The sequence below is a fragment of the Hyla sarda genome, chromosome 1 (assembly GCF_029499605.1).
Source record: "Hyla sarda isolate aHylSar1 chromosome 1, aHylSar1.hap1, whole genome shotgun sequence".
Lineage (NCBI taxonomy): Eukaryota > Metazoa > Chordata > Amphibia > Anura > Hylidae > Hyla > Hyla sarda.
Window position 1 is genome coordinate 365081092 of NC_079189.1, and position 18945 is coordinate 365100036.

General features: G+C 43.4%; 1 protein-coding gene across 3 annotated transcripts in view; it reads left to right on the top strand.

Moving 5' to 3' along the window:
- MAMDC2 (MAM domain containing 2) overlaps positions 1-18945 on the top strand; it is a 158641-nt gene that overhangs the window by 89664 nt on the left and 50032 nt on the right. For all 3 annotated transcript variants that reach the window (XM_056523072.1, XM_056523074.1, XM_056523073.1), the window contains exon 8: positions 14025-14171. In XM_056523072.1, the coding sequence (XP_056379047.1) occupies positions 14025-14171 (147 nt within the window). The remainder of the gene's footprint in view (positions 1-14024; positions 14172-18945) is intronic.

Sequence of the window (18945 nt, forward strand, 5' to 3'; positions counted from 1 at the left end):
TTGGGGGTTTGCCATTTCATGGTAAAATGAGAGGTTTCATTACAATGTACAATTGGGTATGCAAAAAAACAGCCCTTATATGGGTCTATAGATGGAAATATAAAAGACTTATGGATTTTAGAAGGCGAGGAGGAAAAAAACTGAAACGCAAAAATAAAATTGGCCTGGTCCTTATGGTTAAAATGGACTTTGTCCTTAAGGGCTTAAAATACTTAAACAAAAAAAATATATAATAATGATTGATAGAAAATACATTTTGGAAACATTTTTACAAAAATACAAAAGAATAAAAATAATAAATGCAATACAAGAACTAAATATTTATGTCCTCCAATAGACTGGGTCCAACCACCCCCTGCCACTAAATCTACCAACAAATTGATAACACAAATCAATTAGTATGAACAACCCCTCCAAAAAAAACACCATTAATAATAATCAATTTACAAATAAACAAAACATTTTTTATTTATTAAACTATATTAAAAAAAAAAGGCAAAGCAACAGAGCTGGTAGCGTTCTTATCCTCCCATGGCTTTCTCTTGCTCCAAAATCTAAAAAAATTAAGAAAAAATAATGTTAATATATACGCATAAAACTACATATCTGTATGAATTATTTGCTGTATGTAACATCCACAGAACATTTCCTGTGCATTCAAGGGGAATCATATCACTACACCACATTGAATTCTACATTGAGCCCATTAAGGTGGAGAGTTTTAAGCTGACATATCCACCACAATTCACGTTTACGGTAAGTTATACCAACCGGTCACCCCCTCTCAAAGGGACTGGTACATGATGCTATGCCATAAATTTGATTTCACGTTCAGAATGTCCCATTGCTTGGACTCAAGTTGTACACCTTATGTGAGTTCGGGAACACAAATTGAGACCCCTTAAAGGGGTAGTCCTGTGGAAAACTTTTTTTTTTAATGAACTGCTGCCAGAAAGTTAAACAGATTTGTAAATTACTTCTATTAAAAAAATCTTAATCCTTCCAGTACTTTTTAGGGGCTATATACTACAGAGGAAATGCTTATCTTTTTAGATTTCTCTGATGTCATGACCACAGTGCTCTCTGCTGACCTCTGCTGTCCATTTTAGGAACTGTTCGGAGTAGGAGAAAATCCCCAAAGCAAACATATGCTGCTCTGGACAGTTCCTAAAATGGACAGCAGAGGTCAGCAGAGAGCACTGTGGTCATGACATCATAGAAATCTAAAAAGATAGGAATTTCCTCTGTAGTATATAGGCCCTAAAAAGTACTGGAAGGATTAAGATTTTTTTAATAGAAGTAATTTACAAATCTGTTTAACTTTCTGGCACCAGTTGATTTAAAAAAACGTTTTCCACGGGAGTACCCCTTTAATCATTAATGCGAAGGCAGAAAGTAAAAAAGGGGTAATCTCTGTGATGGTGGTATAAGGAAGAGATGGACCCAACCCACCACCTCGTCTTGGGTGTCGCTGTGGTCCGCCGGAGTGTCCCAGCAAAGCTAGCAAGACCCTATGAGGGGTATTGGGAGTGAGATATGTGCAGCGTGCGGCTCACTTTCCCCTTTCCGTATCTCCAAGGGTACGGAAATGTGGATGCAAAATGGGCAGAGAAAAGGAGGGAATTGGGTGGAGCACTTCTGCTAGTAAAGGACGGAACTCAACAGCCACGGTTGCACAGGACAAGAATTTATTAGAATTGAAAATATTGGACAACACGTTTCAGCGCCAACATGCACCTTCCTCAGGTCCACAAAGATCAAATAAGTGCGTCCTGGTGATGTTTGCTGTGCAGCGGTGGCATGTCACATGTTGGTGCCAAAACGCGTTGTCCAATATTTTCTATTCTAATAAATTCTTGTCCAGTGCAACCGTTCCACCCAATTCCTTCCTTTTCTCTTCCCATTTTTAATCATTAATGGACAGTTAATGCATGAGAGACACGGGAAAGAACCTGATCTATGTGGGGCAAGAAGTGTTTGTCTATCTTTGTTACCAGTTACAGTTTGAATATATATACAGTTTGAATACAGTTTTAATATATACCAATATTTGTTCAAGATTTTAGAAATGGCACCACTGTGGTGACTGTATACCGAAGTAAAAGGGATCCTTTTCTCTGATGATCTTTTAGTCTTGACCAAGGTGGATTCTCTATCTACACCCTCAATCCTAGTCCTATGTATGTTAATAATATATTGTAGATAACCTCTATTGGGGAAATTAGTAGTCATTTATCTAAATTTGCTTTCATGATCTCATCGTCATCCACTACTCTTCTCACTCTCAACATTTGGCTATATGGTAATGCATTCACCATCCTCCTGGGGTGGTTAATATTATAATGTAATAATGTATTTTTGTCAGTTCGTTTAATATAGTATTCAGTGTATAGTTGGTTATCCACCTTGGTCACTAGTACATCCAAAAAACTAACACTCACAGTAGATTGAGTCATAGTGAATCTAATATTTGGGTCCATATTATTCAAAAATTCATGAAATTAGGATAGCTACTGAATGGAATAAATCTCCACCATCCCTGACATTGTCTGAAATGGTGGGATCGATAGACGACATCTTCCTCCAATGCTCCAATTGTGATTAAGTACATGTTTTGATTTGATTGTTTGTAATTACACTTACCTGGGTATATCTACCCCTTAACATGTGTGTATCACTGAGCTTGAAAATGGCTCCATAGGAGCAGAAATGTTGCTACATAGAAGATGAGAAAATAAGTAGTCAGTAGGCAGGGGGCATAGGAGCAAGGTCAGGTTACGGAGCAAAGGGTATGATACACAGCACGGCAATACCTAGGAACACTTTCTCTCAGGCACTAGGGCAACAAAGATCTGGCAGGGAAGAGTGGGAGGGGGAGAAATTTATTAAGTGAGCCACAGGTGTTTACTTAATTAATGGGCGTATTGGGCATTTAAATTTTAGCATGCATGCCCTAGGGGACGGGGACACGCACGCTGGAGCAGAGAGGCCAGAGAGGAGGCAGAAGAAACAGGAGGTAAGTGACAGTCTGGGATTTGCATGCAGGCGCGTCCCGCGATGGAATCCCAGCCCCGCTGGCAGCAGAAGGAGATGGGCCATGCGCTCAGTGCCCCCCCCCCCCCCCTCTGATCTCCCCCTCCTTTTACGGTTCAGAAAACTCCTGAGAAGGTCACGGTCCAGAATATTCTCCTCAGGCTCCCAAGATCTCTCCTCAGGACCGTAACTCTCTCAGTCAACCAGAAAAAATAGTTTACCTCTCACGGTTTTTGTGGCAAGGATCTCTTTAAACCTGAAGACATCAGAAGAACTGGAGACTGGCGTGGGGACTAGATTCTTTTGAGAAAACCGGTTTATGACAAGAGGCTTGAGGAGAGAGACGTGGAAGGAATTGGGAATACGTAACATAGCAAGCAGACAGAGTTTTTAGGAGACAGGATTAATTTTTTGCAGAACTTGAAAGGGACCAAGGTAGCGAGGACCAAGCTTGTAGCAGGGGATCTTGAAGCAAATGGAAAGCCACACCATGTCACCAGGAGAGAAGGATGGAGGAAGTCTTCTACTCTTATCAGCCTGCGCCTTCATGCGTGTGGAAGCCGGAGATAACGACTGTCAGGTTTGTTGCCAGATAATGGAGAAGTCACGGACCAACTCATCTACAGTAGGCACACAGGAAGGAACTGGGAGAGGAAGAGGCTGAACGGAGATGGAGATGACCCTGTGGACTCGGAATCCTTATGATTATATGAGAATTCAGCACAAGGAAGAAGCTTAGAGACAAACTGCACTCCACGATCCGAGACAAATATGTGGAGGAAGAAGACAATGTCCAGCGCCAGACTCGTGCAAGGAACTTCCTTATTAGGTTGCCATGGGAAATGACAGGAACTCAAGTAATGTGACGCATTTTGGCCCACAGGGTCCAGGAGTCCTGGTCCAGTCCGAGCGCAATCCCAAGGGTGAACTGGATATAACTCAATATGCGGAGGAAGACCATGTAGATGAAAGATATGCAGCAAGAAGTACTTTGCCAGCTGTGGGGCAGAAGGAAGAGCAGGTAGTGGAATAAAATGTGCCATCTTGGAAAAACGATCTACAACGACCCAAATGACAGTGTAATTACGAGATGGTGGCAGATCGGTGATAAAATCCATAGCGATATGTGACCATGGAGTCTCCGCAATGGGTAAAGGTTGTAATAGTCCAGCGGCTCTCTGCTGAGGAGTTTTGTCACGGGCACAAATAACACAAGAACGGACAAAATCAGAAACATCACGTTCAAGATGGGGTAACCAGTAGTGCCGAGAAATTAGAAGTAGCGTCTTATGTATTCCAGGATGACCTGCTGTCAAGGAAGAATGACACCACTTCAGTACCTTGCATCTAAATCAGGCAGGCACAAAGGATTTTCAGGAGGAACTTGCTGAATTTCAGCAGGAGTAGCAGAAATCAATCGATCAGGAGGAATAATATGCCTAGGCATGGAGTCCAAACCTATGATGTCAGAGGACCTGGAGAGAGCATCAGCCCTGATGTTTTTGTCTGTTGGATGGAAGTGAATAAAGAAGTTGAATCTAGAAAAGAACAGGGACCACCTTGCCTGGCGAGGGTTCAAACGTTGAGCAGACTGAACATATAGAATATTCTTATGGTCGGAGTAGTTGCTGACCGAATGAGATGAATTTTACAATAAATGTCACCATTCCTCCAAAGCAAGCTTATAGGGGTACTCCACTGGGCAGCGTTCAGAAGTAAAGGTCCCAAACACGGTTTTCGTGCTGCAGGGGTTGGCCACGCCCCCTTGTGACATCATGGTCACGCCGCCTCAATGCAAGTCAATGGAAGGTGGCATGATGGCGGTGATGCAATCTCCCATAGACTTGCATTGAGGGGGCGTGGCCATGACATCACTAGGGGGCATGGCCAACCCCCGTAGCGCGAAAACAGCCCAGTGGAGTACCCTTTTAATAGCGAGAAGTTCATGATCTCCAATGGAGTAAATCCTCTCAGCAGGAGAGAAGGTCTTGGAAAAGAACCCACGTTACAATCTTGTCCTTGGCGTTTTTCTGAGTAAGAACGGCACCGGCTCCAATAGATGAGGAATCAACCTCCAAAGCAAAGGGCCTCTCCGGGTCAGGTCTAGCAAGCACAGGAGCAGAGGCAAACGTAGACTTCAAACAGGAGAAGGCCAATTAGGCCACATGAGGCCAAGACTTAGTACTAGAAGTCTTTTTCGTGAGAGCTACAATGGGAGCAACCAAGGAAGGAATATGTGGGATAAATTGATGATAATAGTTAGCAAATCCCAGAAAGTGTTGAATAGCACGTAGGCCAGAAGGATGAGGCCAATCCAATACCGCAGACAATTTTTCTGGATCCATCTGCAGGCCCTGATAAGAGACAATGAAGCCATGAAACGGAAGACTAGATTTTTTGAATAGGCTGTTTTCCATTCATCTTCCTTGCGGATACGAATGAGGTTAAGTGCTCCACGTAAGTCCAACTTGGAGAAGATCTTGGCACCTCAGAGGCAGTCAAAAAGTTCAGAGATAAGAGGTAGTGGGTAACGATTCTTGACCGTGATTTTGTTATGTCCCCGGTAGTCAATGCATGGACGGAGTGAGCCATCCTTCTTCCCCACAAAGAAGAAACCTGCTCCAGCAGGAGAAGAGGACCTACGGTTAAATCCCTTTTGGAGATTCTCCTGGATATACTCAGCCATGGCTTTGGTCTCTGGAATTGATAAAGGGTAAATCCTTTCCCAAGGAGGAGTAGTACCAGGCAGAAGATCTATGGGGCAGTCGTAAAGACGATGTTGGGCAGCAGAGACTCAGCCTGCTTCCTGCAGAAGACGTCAGCAAAATCTTGGTAAGGTAGCGGCAGGCCAGGTAAAGGAGGAAGACGAGTAACAACTTTAAGCTGAACTGGTTGGAGGCAAAGATTTTGACAGGATTGTTCCCAGCGAATAAATTCTCCAGTTCTCCAATCCAGTTGTGGAGAATGGCGTCGCAGCCACGGAAGGCCAAGAAGAATCTCAGAAGTACAGTGTGGCAGTACATAGAATTCAATCTTTTCTTTATGCAATACTCCCACTTGCATGACGAGAGATTCGGTACAGAAGTGAACCATACAGTCCAGATTTTGTCCATTAACTGAGGAGATGAATAAGGGCTTGGAAAGTCGGGTGACAGGAAGATGATACTTGTGCACCAAAGAAGCATCAATAAAGTAATCTGCGGGTCCAAAATCCAAAAATGCTGTAGCGTTGAAGGAAGACTTGGCTGAAGCGAAGACTTGTACAGAAATAGTTAAGCGAGGAGAGGAAGTATTCACACCCAGGGACGCTTCTCCCACATACCCTATTTGCGAGTGTTTCCCGGATGCTGTGGATGAACTGTACAGTCCTTGAGGAAGTGCTCCCGGCTAGCATAATACAAGCACAAATTCTCACTGTGTCGTAGTGACCTCTCCTGTTGCATAAGACGAGTAAGATCCACTTGCATAGCCTCTTCGGCAAGAGGCGCAGGAAACTATAGAGGTGGATGTTGAAACACGGGTGTCAGCCGAAGATATCTTCGTGTTTGGACAGGTTCCCTCTCTAAGTGCAGTTTCTCCTGCCTCTCCGCAAAACGCACTTCAATATGTGTGGCCAAGTGGATAAGTTCGGTCAAGAAAGATGGAGGATCACATGCTGCGAGGGCATCTTTAATCCTGCTTGACAGTTTTTTTTGAATGCGGCACACAAGGCCTCATCATTTCATGCTAATTCTGAGGCTAGAGTGCGGAATTGAACCGCGCAGTCACCAATGGAAGAATTCTCTTGACAGAGGTTCAGCGAAGCCGTCTCAGCAGAAGAGGTACGTGCGGGTTCCTCGAAGACACTGCAAAATTCTGCCAAGAAAGCCAACAAGTTGGAGGAATGTGTAGAATGAAGTCTCAGCACTCACATATCTCTGCAGAATCTTTCATGTTTATTCACACATCTTCAATATAGCGACACACAGGACGCGTTTCGGCCACAAGCCGTTATCAACCGTAATGCTCACAATTGAATACACAGTGTAATATATAGGAAGCCTGCCCCATCCGGTAGGCTGGTTCATTAGTCCAGACTCTATATAGGTGTCAACTAACACTGAACCTGTAAAAAACAAATGGACACTTAGTGTCCCAGTACATATTGCAAAACAAAAACAAAAAGGAACATACATTTCAGGTCACAAATCTTGACTGTAATATTTGCTTGTTGTTCTCTATGTTGTATCTAAAATAAAGGAATGTATTCATGTTAGTAAAAATACATATACATATATATATATATATATATATATATATATATATATATATATATAATATTAAATATTGGGGGGGGGGGGCAGTATTGACTTATTGTAGCAGTTGTGTTAGTCCATAGTCACGATTCATACCCCTGGGTTCTACTGTATCCAATTCATGGATCCAGTAGGCTTCCCGTTTCAGAAGCAATTTTTAAAAAAAAACCTCCTCTCCTTGGTAGTTCCACCTGGTCGATCACCTGAAACTTCAGTTGGGCAATATTATGTCCTGTATTTTCAAAATGGTGGGGGATCAGGTACAGTAAATGTTTACATTGAATGCTCGATTCATGCCTATTTATGCAGTCCCCTACACGCTGGGTAGTCTCCCCAACGTATAGGAGACTGCTCGGGCATTAAATTATGTAAATATAATTCGTCGAGTCACAAGTGGAGAAGTGTCTGATCCTGATTTCTTCGCCCGAATGTGGATGTTGTAAAATATCCCCTCGTGTCACATTGCTGCACTGTGCACAATGTAGACATGGAAATGTTCAATTTTTCTTACTCCTCAGTGTCATTTGTCGCAAAGTATTGTGAGTAGACCCCCACATCCGCACGGACAAGTTTGTCCTGTAGATTGGGTGCCCGCTTATTGCAAATAAGTGGGGCTTACTTGAACTCTGCAATTGCTGGATATGATTTATTTAATAGGTACCAATGTCTCCTCACAATGTTATCCACTTTATAAGACAGCAGATGATAATTCCCCACGAACAGAATCCAAGGATTTCTGATGTATGGTCTCTGACCCTTGGAGTTTTAGTTGCCTCCAAAACCGATGTAGGATAGCCCCGCTCGTGGAATTTATCATCCAGTTCTGTCAGGGTCAGAGACTATTCTCTCTATCCGTTGTCTCTGTGCCCATGGGTTTGACAATTTCACTGACCTGGGATGGGAGCTAGTGAAGTGCAATAAACTGTTGCGATCAATATTTTTTCTATACAAATCAGTCATCAGACCTCCCTTATGATCCTTCAACACCTTTGGATCTAGGAAACTGATATGCTGTTGGTCGCAGATCATTGTAGATTTAAATTCATGTCTTACGGAATTTAGGTGATTCAGGAACTATTGTAACTTGTACGGTGGCCCCTCCCATACGCAAAATATGCCGTCTATGAACCTTTTCCAGGTTCTCACATATTCAGTGTGGAAAAATATAAGTACGACATATATCCATTTGTGTAAGAAGGGGTCACATTCGCCCCCATTGCCGATTCTTTGCATTGCAGAAAAAAATCATCTTCAAACATAAAATAATTTTAATACAACACAAGGTGTAGCAAACCCAAAAAGAAGTTTTTTTGAACCTCATTGTACGAGCTAAAGTCAAGAAGCCATTTTGTGGACTCCATCCCTTTTTCATGCTCTATCGATGTGTATAAACTAACTACATAGAGACTAACCAGGTTTGATCACTCACATTGTTAACCCCTTCTAAGACCTTTAAAAAGTCTGTTGTATCCAGCAGAAAGGCTTTAGTCATTTTAACCAGGGGAGTAAGTGCTTTCTCAAGCAGAATAGACAGAGGTGACAGGATGGAATTCACAGATGCCACAATGGGTCTCCCAGGGGGATTATGAAGATCCTTATGGATTTTTGGGAGCATGTAAAATACTGGTGTTATAGGTTGTTCATTAACCAAAAAATCACACATTTTTCTATCAATGATACCATGTGTAGCTGACTCATTCACAAAATCCATAATTTTCTTCCAAATCTCTGATAGCGGATTTCTTTCCAACTTAGCATAGGTGACTTAATCTGCCAATTGGCGCCTGATTTCCATTTTGTATGCCACAGTGTCCATTACTACCAGTGAACCCCCCCTTATCAGTGGGTCTAATTGTAATATCCTTATTTACAGATAGATCTCGTAGGGCTTTACTTTCACTGGCAGTAAGGTTATGGAATACATTATGTGTTCCCCTAGCAATTTCTCTCCTCAACAAACTAACATCATTTTTAACCAGATGCACAAATGTTTCCACTGGATGTTCAGAACGTGGAGGTTTAATTAACTTTTTACATATAACCCGAATGATGTTAAGTTAAGTATATTACCTGCAACATCTTGGAAATCTGACCCTTGTACCCAGACCACTTCTTTATCAGCAAAATATGTCTTCAACCTGACATTTCGGAACAACCATTCCAAGTGCATGTCAAACGTGTTGTAGTTATTCACAGGGCTGAATGTCAATCCCTTTTGTGGCCTTTGTGAACTCCATCCTGTCACCTTTGTCTATTCTGCTTGAGAAAGCACTCACTCCCCTGGTTAAAAATACTAAAGCCTTTCTGCTGATACAACAGACTTTTCAAAGGTCTTAGAAGGGGTTAACAATGTGAGTGTTTAACCTGGTTACTCTCTATCTATGTAGTTAGTTTATACACATCAGTAGAGCATGAGAAAGGGGTGGAGTCCACAAAATGGCTTCTTGACTTAAGCTCGTACAATGAGGTTCAAAAAAACTTCTTTTTGGTTTTGCTACACCTTGTGTTGTATGAAAGTTATTTTATGTTTGAAGATGATTTTTTTTTCTGCAATGCCAAGGATCGGCAATGGGGGAAAATGTGGCCCCGCCCTTACACAAATGGATATATGTCGTACTTTGAAGAACATTATATTTTTCCACACAATCTGTTCAGTGAATATGTGAGAACCTGGAAAAGTTTCATAGATTACATATTTTGCATATGGGAGGGGCCACAGTACAAGTTACAATAGTTCCTGAATCACCTAAATTCCGTAAGACATTAATTAACCAACAGCATATCAGTTTCCTGGATACAAAGGTGTTGAAGGATCATAAGGGAGATCTGATGACTGATTTGTATAGAAAAAATACTGATCGCAACAGTTTATTGCTCTTCACTAGCTCCCTCCCAAGGTCAGTGAAATTGTCAATCCCACGGGCACAGAGACAACAGATAGAGAGAATAGTGTCTGACCATGAGGTCAGAGAATTGAAGCTAAAAGAACTGGATGATAAATTCCATGAGCGGGGCTATCCTACATTGGTTTTGGAGGCAACTAAAACTCCAAGGGTCAGAGATCATACATCACGAGATCCTCGTATCCCGGTTGTGAGGAATTATCATCTGCTGTCTTATAAAGTGGATAACATTGTGAGGAGACACATATCCAGCAATTGCAGAGTTCAAGTCAGCCCCACTTATTTGCAATAAGCGGGCACCCAATCTATGGGCCAAACTTGTTCCTTGCCAATGTGGGGTCTACTGACAATACATGAAAAATTGAACATTTCTGTGTCTACATTGTGCACAGTGCAGCAATGTGAAACGAGGGGATATTTTACAACATCCACATACGGGTGAAGAAATCAGGATCAGACACTTCTCCACTTGTTACTCGAGGAATGTTATTTACATCATTAAATGCCCGTGCAGTCTCCTATACGTTGGGGAGAATACCCAGCGTGTAGGGGACCGCATATATAGGCATAAATCAAGCATTCGTTGTAAAAATTTACTGTACCAGATCCCCCACCATTTTGAAAAATCAGGACATAATATTGCCCAACTGAAGTTTCAGGTGATCGACAAGGTGGAACTACCAAGGAGAGGAGGTGATTTGAAAAAAATGCTTCTGAAACGGGAAGCCTACTGGATCCGGAAATTGGATACAGTAGAACCCTGGGGTATGAATCGTAACTATGAACTAACACATCTGCTACAATAAAGTCAATACTGACCTTTTTTCCCCCCGATATTTAATAATATATATATATATATATATATATATATATATATATATATATATATATAAGTTTGGACACACCTCATTCAAAGAGTTTTCTTTATTTTGATGACTATGAAAATTGTAGATTCACACTGAAGGCATCAAAACTATTAATTAACACATGTGGAATTATTGACATAACAAAAAAGTGTGAAACAACTGAAAACATGTCATATTCTAGGTTCTTCAAAGTAGCCACCTTTTGCTTTGATTATTGCTTTGCAAACTCTTGGCATTCTCTTGATGAGCTTCAAGAGGTAGTCACCTGAAATGGTCTTCCAACAGTCTTGAAGGAGTTCCCAGAGATGCTTAGCACTTGTTGGCCCTTTTGCCTTCATTGGGTTCAGATCTGCTGACTGTGGAGGCCAGGTCATCTGGTGCATCACCCCATCACTCTCCTTCTTGGTCAAATAGCCCTTACACAGCCTGGAGGCGTGTTTGGGGTCATTGTCCTATTGAAAAATAAATGATGATCTAACTAAACTCAAACCGGATGGAATAATATGCCGCTGCAAGATGCTGTGGTAGCCATGCTGGTTCAGTATGCCTTCAATTTTGAATAAGTCCCCAACAGTGTCACCAGCAAAGCACACCCACACCATCACACCTCCTTCTCCATGCTTCACGGTGGGAACCAGCTATGTAGAGTCCATCCGTTCACCTTTTCTGCGTCGCACAAAGATACAATGGTTGGAACCAAAGATCTCAAATTTGGACTCATCAGACCAAAGCACAGATTCCCACTGGTCTAATGTCCATTCCTTGTGTTCTTTAGCCCAAACAAGTCTCTTCTGCTTGTTGCCTGTCCTTAGCAGTGGTTTCCCAGCAGATATTCTACCATGAAGGCCTGATTCACACAGTCTCCTCTTAACAGTTGTTCTAGAGATGTGTCTGCTGCTAGAACTCTGTGTGGCATTGACCTTGTCTCTAATCTGAGCGACTGTTAACCTGCGATTTCTGAGGCTGGTGACTCGGATGAACTTATCCTCCGCAGCAGAGGTGACTCTTGGTCTTCCTTTCCTGGGGCGTTCCGCATGTCAGCCAGTTTCTTTTGATGGTTTTTGTGATTGCACTTGGGGACACTTTCCACCTAGAATATGACATATTTTCAGTTGTTTCACAATTTTTTGTTATGTCTATAATTCCACATGAATCTACAATTTTCATAGAAAATAAAGAAAACTCTTTGAAGGAGAAGGTGTGTCCAAACTTTTGGTCTGTACTGTATGTATTTTATTACTAACATGAATACATTCCTTTATTTTAGATACAAAATAGAGAATAACAAGCAAATATTACAGTCAAGATTTGTGACCTGAAATATAGGTTTGCACGTTCCTTTTTGTTTTTTGCTCGTACAGTGCCGTGACTTCATTCTACACATTGCATTTATTCTTGGTCTGTGAGCACCTCTCGGGGTTGCACGAGTGCTACTTGATCACCGCTGTTCCAAAGGGGTGTAGCCAAGGCAAGGGCTTTCCAGACAGTAGGCTAATGACAAAGGCCACCTTCGTACGTTCTGTCAGAAACTGTTCAGACATGAGCTCCAAGTGCCTGGAGCACTGTGTGACGAAGCCTCTGCATAACTTGGAATCACCATCATACTTAGATGGTAAAGGCAGACGTAGCTGGGAGACACTGCAGGAACTGGTGGAGGGAGTGCGACAGGTTGTGGTTGCTGCTGCTGTTGCATCATAGAAGATAGTTGCGTAAGTTGCTGTGCCTGTCGAGCCAACTGCTGAGACTGACATATCACAATGGAGGGAAGATTCGCGACTTCAGGCTGGGGTAGTTCGGCAGGATCCATCTTACTGTAAAACTCACGTTTCAGAAGACAGGAACACTGGTGGATCCGCTGGACCTGTGTGGAAGATGACACGGACCGTACCAGGGAGCGGAGTCTAAGGTGCTGCTGGTTTTCAACAGAGCCTGCCGCAAAGCAGAACGGACTTGCTGCGGCAGGCAGCACCCAGGTCGCTACCTCTGGCACGGCTCAACCACACAGGCGGCTGAGGAATTCAAGGCACAGGTAGGATATGGCAACTCGTGGTCAGGATAGCAGAAGGTCAGGGCTAGCAGCACAATAGCATAGTCAGGAAAGTAGCAAGTGGTCAGTAGGCAGGCGGCAAAGGAGTAAGGTCAGGTCACGGAGCAAAGGGTATGATACACGGCAAGGCAATACACAGGAATACTTTCTCTCTGGTACTAGGGCAACAAAGATCCGGCAGGGAAGAGTGGGAGGTGGAGAAATGTATTAAGTGAGCCACAGGTGTTTACTTAATTAATGGGCGTACTGGCCTTTTAAATTTCAGAGCTCACCCTATGGGACGGGGGCACGCGCGCCGGTGCAGAGAGGCCGGAGAGGAGACAGAAGAAACAGGAGGCGAGTGATGGACTGGGATTTGCATGGGGGCACGTCCCGCGATGCAAATCCCAGCCCCGCCAACAGCAGAAGCAGACAGGGCCATTCGCTCACGGCCCGGGTGTGCAGGTCCTAACAATGAAACTTCAATGATCTAACTATGCGGCTCAACTGCATATAAGGTCCCTTTTTTAAAACACAAAGATGTAAAACTTGTAAGAAACTTTAGTTGATGTCATGGGTAATAAAGATTCTGGCTAAGTTATATAAAACAGTAGAACACAATTGTATTATACAGTATATAGTACAATGATATCATTGCAGAAGCAGATGAACGTTGAAAATATTAATTCCTGATGGGGCATCATGCTTACTTTCCCTTTGATGTTTGTTCTTTGTCTAAGCAGCAAGTAATTAGGCACATATGGAATTACATCAACCCTGTAATCTGTCTGCTTTTTTCTTTTAGAGTAGCATTGCAGTTGTATGATGAATAAACATAAAGAGGACTATATGTGCTTTTTTAACAAATTCCTTTTCAGATCTAAATTGTTTCTTTTTATAGGTGCGGTATTCAATGCACAAGAAGCTGGTTGTGATTTCGAGAATGATCTCTGCAAGTTTCATCAAGATGATAAAGATGGTTTTGGGTGGAGCCGGGTGAAAGTGAAGCCCAATGTCTATAGAATGGGAGACCATACCACCGGACTGGGTACATTATGAAAAGCAGATTCAGAGAGTAATGTGATCTACTGTATTTATTGTGCATTATTGTAACTAACTTTTCAGCATATTTTATTCGTTAGCTCACCATGGAAAAAGTGTGTGAGTGTATCAGACAAATATGTGATACTAAAGTTTAACCCTTTAAGGCATCATGATATAAATGTATTCCTCCTAACATGAGCCCAGCTGTCAGGACAGCTGACTCCTGCAATAATAGCCTCATGAGAGAAACCCGTGGACCCAGTCACTATTCCCCTTAGATGTTGTGGTTGCTATTGTCTGTAACAACTAAGGAACTCGACAGAAGGAGGCAGCCCCTCCTTTCGATAGGTTATTATTTCACTTAAGTAAGGGCCCCATGTCTGCTACTAACCAGAAGCAGAGTATAATAGATTGCCTGCTAGTGTAAAACAGCCATTGTGATGGAGCTCAATTTCCCCTGACCCCACTTCCTGGCCTCCTACTGGAAACAAGGAAGTACCTTCTGAGGCAAACAATGGCTGAGGGGGTGTCCTGCATCAGCCAGTGCTTGGTTGAGTAGACACTCGTGTTGAAAAGCTGGTGTGGTGTGCAGCAGGACACTAATGAAACTAGTGGAATATCATTATGTTCTGTTATGCTTTCTACCATTATGTATTACTACGGATCATTGTAGTTATTTACATAGTGATAATATGTGCTGTGGTTAAGATATGTTTACACTGTTTTATAATCATTTCAGATATGTTTTTTCTTTGGACTGATTTTTTATTCCTTTATTTGATCATTTTCTTACAGTTATATTTCTTTGTTGATTTGTCCATGTGTAGTAACAACACGAAGAACATTTGTAGGTTTTAGAGCAGCATCTTTCAACCTGTGCCGTGGCACATCCGTAGGGGTGTTGCAGAGCCGACAGTACTTACTCATTTACTGCAGACGGTCTGTGGTCCCCTTCTCTGTAAAAATGTAGCACCACTCCCTAGTTCTCCTATGCCCATGTGCTGGCTGGACGAGTTCCCCATCCATAAGATGGGGTCCTATGGAGAAGCATGTGATACAAGACACTCTGCTTCCTCCACTGCACCTGCGATCCGTGCTTAAGCGCAGTGTAACGGTATGGAGGATACAGAGTGATGTGTATCATCACATGCTCCTCCATAAGAAGCTATCTCATGGACAGGGAAGCTGTCCAGACAGCACATTGGAAGGTCTGCCCTGAGCTAAAAAAGCTTGGGAAACACTCTCGTAGAGTAACTGCTAAGAAATCTTCAGATGGACTAAAACATTCGGCATTAATCCAGTGGCTTTACTATTGTTTATTATGTTTAATTCTTAAGCCTAGGCAAATATATAGGTCTCAATAAAATACTGAAGTGAAACTGCAAAAGAATTTGGGAGAGTGCCGTGGTTCTTTTCTATCTTCAGTAGATTAAGTGACTGAGACAAGTCCTCAATTGGCACTCATATATTAAAATGAAGTGCAGGACATGATTACATTTATAATACTTTGCGTGAAGGCTGAAATAAATAACATTTCTGGCTTATTTTGTAATAGGCATGTGTCCACATAAAATATCTAATGGATAATGGAAACTCATCTGCAGTTTGATTATTAGCAATAGATCCTATTTCCCAATTATTTTTAATCTATTTTTGGAAAGCAAAATACAAATGACATTTCACATGACTTAAAGGGGTACTCCTTCCCTAAGACATCTTATTACCTATCCAAAGGATAGGGGATATAGGGGATAAGATGTCTGATCGCAGGGGTCCCGCCGTTGGGGTTGCAATTATTGAATACATAGACGCCCCCTCCCATACACTTGCATTGCGGGGGTGGGGCGTTACATCACACAGGGGGCAGAGTTGTGACATCACGATACTCTGGCCCCGTAGTCGTGACCCGGCAGACTCGGAGGCTGCAGCGCTGCGTGTAGCTCCTACAGGTGGGTGCTGCATGCGAGATTGTGGGAGTCCCCAGCAGCAGGACCCCTGCGATCAGACATCTTATCCCCTATACTTTGGATCGGGGATAAGATGTCTTAGGGCCGGAGTACCCCTTTGTATTCAATCATTGCAACCTGAACTATAAAAAATAAATACCTACACTTTTTTAGCCTTTGGCTAGAGGATGGGTAGTCTCATTTTGTTAATAAATATACCTATTTTTGACATACATAGTATTGACTATGAAACAATTGGGTAAACCATTTAAGCTTTAATTTTGCATATGTTTTCCATTGTAAAAGTGCATTCAGTATATATGAACTTAAAAATGTATCTAGGGTTTCTTCCACATGGTGCAGATTTTTTCAGTATTAAGCCTCTGTATTTTTAAGTCAAAACCAGGAATGGTTTATAAAAAAGAGAAGTATAAAACTTTCCATTATAATTTTAGTAAAAAAAAAAACTGATGCAAAATACTGACCGAATAATAAAATCAAATCCATGAAAGTGTGCACAGAAGGTAAAATAGACAATAAATTACAGATGGGAGAGATATACCAGTAAGGGTGGTTTCACACCACTTTTGTACTTACGGTTCCCGTATACGGCTGGGAGGAGGGGGGGGCTTCATCACGGCGCCCGCACTCAGCCGTATAGGGGAACCGTATTTAATGCAGGTCTCTGAGCCGACCAGAGTGAACCGCAGCCTCCGATCGGCTGCGTTTTCGGTCAACCACGTTTTTGCCTGCGGTCGGGAAACCGCATACGGCCGAAAACGCAGCCGACTGGAGGCTGCGGTTCACTCCGGTCGGCTCATAGACATGCATTAAATACAGTTCCCCTATACTGCTGAGTGCGGGCGCCGCGATTAAGCCCCGCCCCCCTCCTCCCAGCCATATACGGGAAACGTAAGTACAAAACGTGGTGTGAAACCACCCTAACAGATCTTTTTAGGCTACTAAAGCCCTTAGTCATGGATTGTGGAAACGTGTGACTAGGGTAGCTAATGTATGAACAAAGCTACTCCCTGTCCCACATGTTCCCCTAATTAATTTCAGTCCCAAAACACAGAAAAATACAAAATAACATGCAACATTCATCATATACGGGTGACTGGTGCTGTCCGAGACAGCACCCATTACCCTCGACCAGAAGGAATGACTGGTGCCACCTCATGATCACCCTGATTGGCCGGTCGAGACTGACCGACCAATCAGGGCTCCTGCTAGGTGGTGTCACCGATGGCACCTGCTCTGCCCCTAGTCCGGAGGGTGAGAGTGGGTGTCCATCAGTCCACTGTGGCGGTGGGGGTACCTGATGTCAGCAGCGGTGGCACGGGGTACAGGCAGTGGGATGCAGGCAGGGAATCAACAGCAGGAGGTAAGACCTGTGTGCCTCTTGCTGTGGCCTAAATACCACTCCCAGCATGCCCTGCATGCCCTTCGGCTGTCCGTGCATGTTGGGAGTTGCAGTTGTGGAACAGCTGGAGGCACACTTTTTGATAGAATAAAGTGCCTCTAGCTGTTGCCTAACTACAACTCCCAGCATGCACAGACAGCCAAAAGGCATGCTGGAAGTTGTATAGTAATGCAACAGCTGGATGCACATGACTACAACTCCCAGCATGCCCTTTGGCTGTCCGTACATGCTGGGAGTTGTAGTTATGCAACAGCTAGTGGTACTTTTTTCTATTAAAAAGTGTGCCTCCAGCTGTTGCATAACTACCAGCATGCACCAACAGCCAAAAGGCATGCTGGGAGTTATAGTTGTGTGCCTCCAGCTGTTGCATAACTACAACTCCCAGTTGTAGTTCCAAAAATCGGTCAGTGGGGTGTAAATCCTTACTGCACCCCATTCCTTTAGGGGTGTAGTTTACAAAATGGAGTCACATATGCAGGGTTTCCACATGTCCTGGCACCATGGGGACTTTGTAAGTGCAACATGGCCCCCAAATACTATTCCAGCCAAATTCTGGTGGGGCGATTACCTATATGGAGGGTGGCACTGGCAGCAGTTTTCAAAATGAGGTCTGCCGCTGTGACATTCAGCTGCAACGGCAGCTCAGGCAGGCCCAGGACACGATGAGGCGTAGTGCCGCTTCGAACATGCACATCTATAGACACCCTGTAGGGGTCCTTCGGCAGCAGATCCACAGCGTAAAATAGGGTAGGGTGGCTAGGTATGTGGGGTTGGGGGATGCCGTTATTGGGGTAGGCAGGTGGGGGAGGGAAGTAGGTAGGTAGGGGGTTAACTATATATGGTGGCACTGGCAGGCAGGTGGGCGGCAGTCTGGTGGGGGGATTACTTATATGGAGGGTGGCACTGGCAGCAGTTTTCAACATGAGGCCTGCCGCTGCGACATTCAGCTGCAGCGGCAGCTCAGGCAGGCCCAGGACATGATGAGGCACTAAGGAGGGTGCATGCGTATCTGCCGCGCGCTCCTCTCTGCCAGAAACACGTCGCACGTCATCACTGATGTGACGTCCTGCAACTCCCAGGTGACCACTGTGGTACTGGGTGGTAAGAAAGTCTGCGCCTCCACTCCTTTACAGAGGCGCAGTTGTGCCTGAGGTGACCCGGCCCAACTAATGGCAGCTATGGCTCTGTATTACAGTTATCTGGAGTCAATGCCTGGAGTCTATAGGAGCCAAGGTCTCCCTGTCTGTTTCTAATTTGTTTTGTTCCATGATGGGGACAGAAATATGTTATCGCTATTGGCAATCAGTTTTTGCTTGATGTCTCCTGGTATGGCTGCTATATTGATAACGTTATTGATGCAACGCTTTTGTTCTGCATGTATTGATAAATTTCCCCCACCATATGGTACA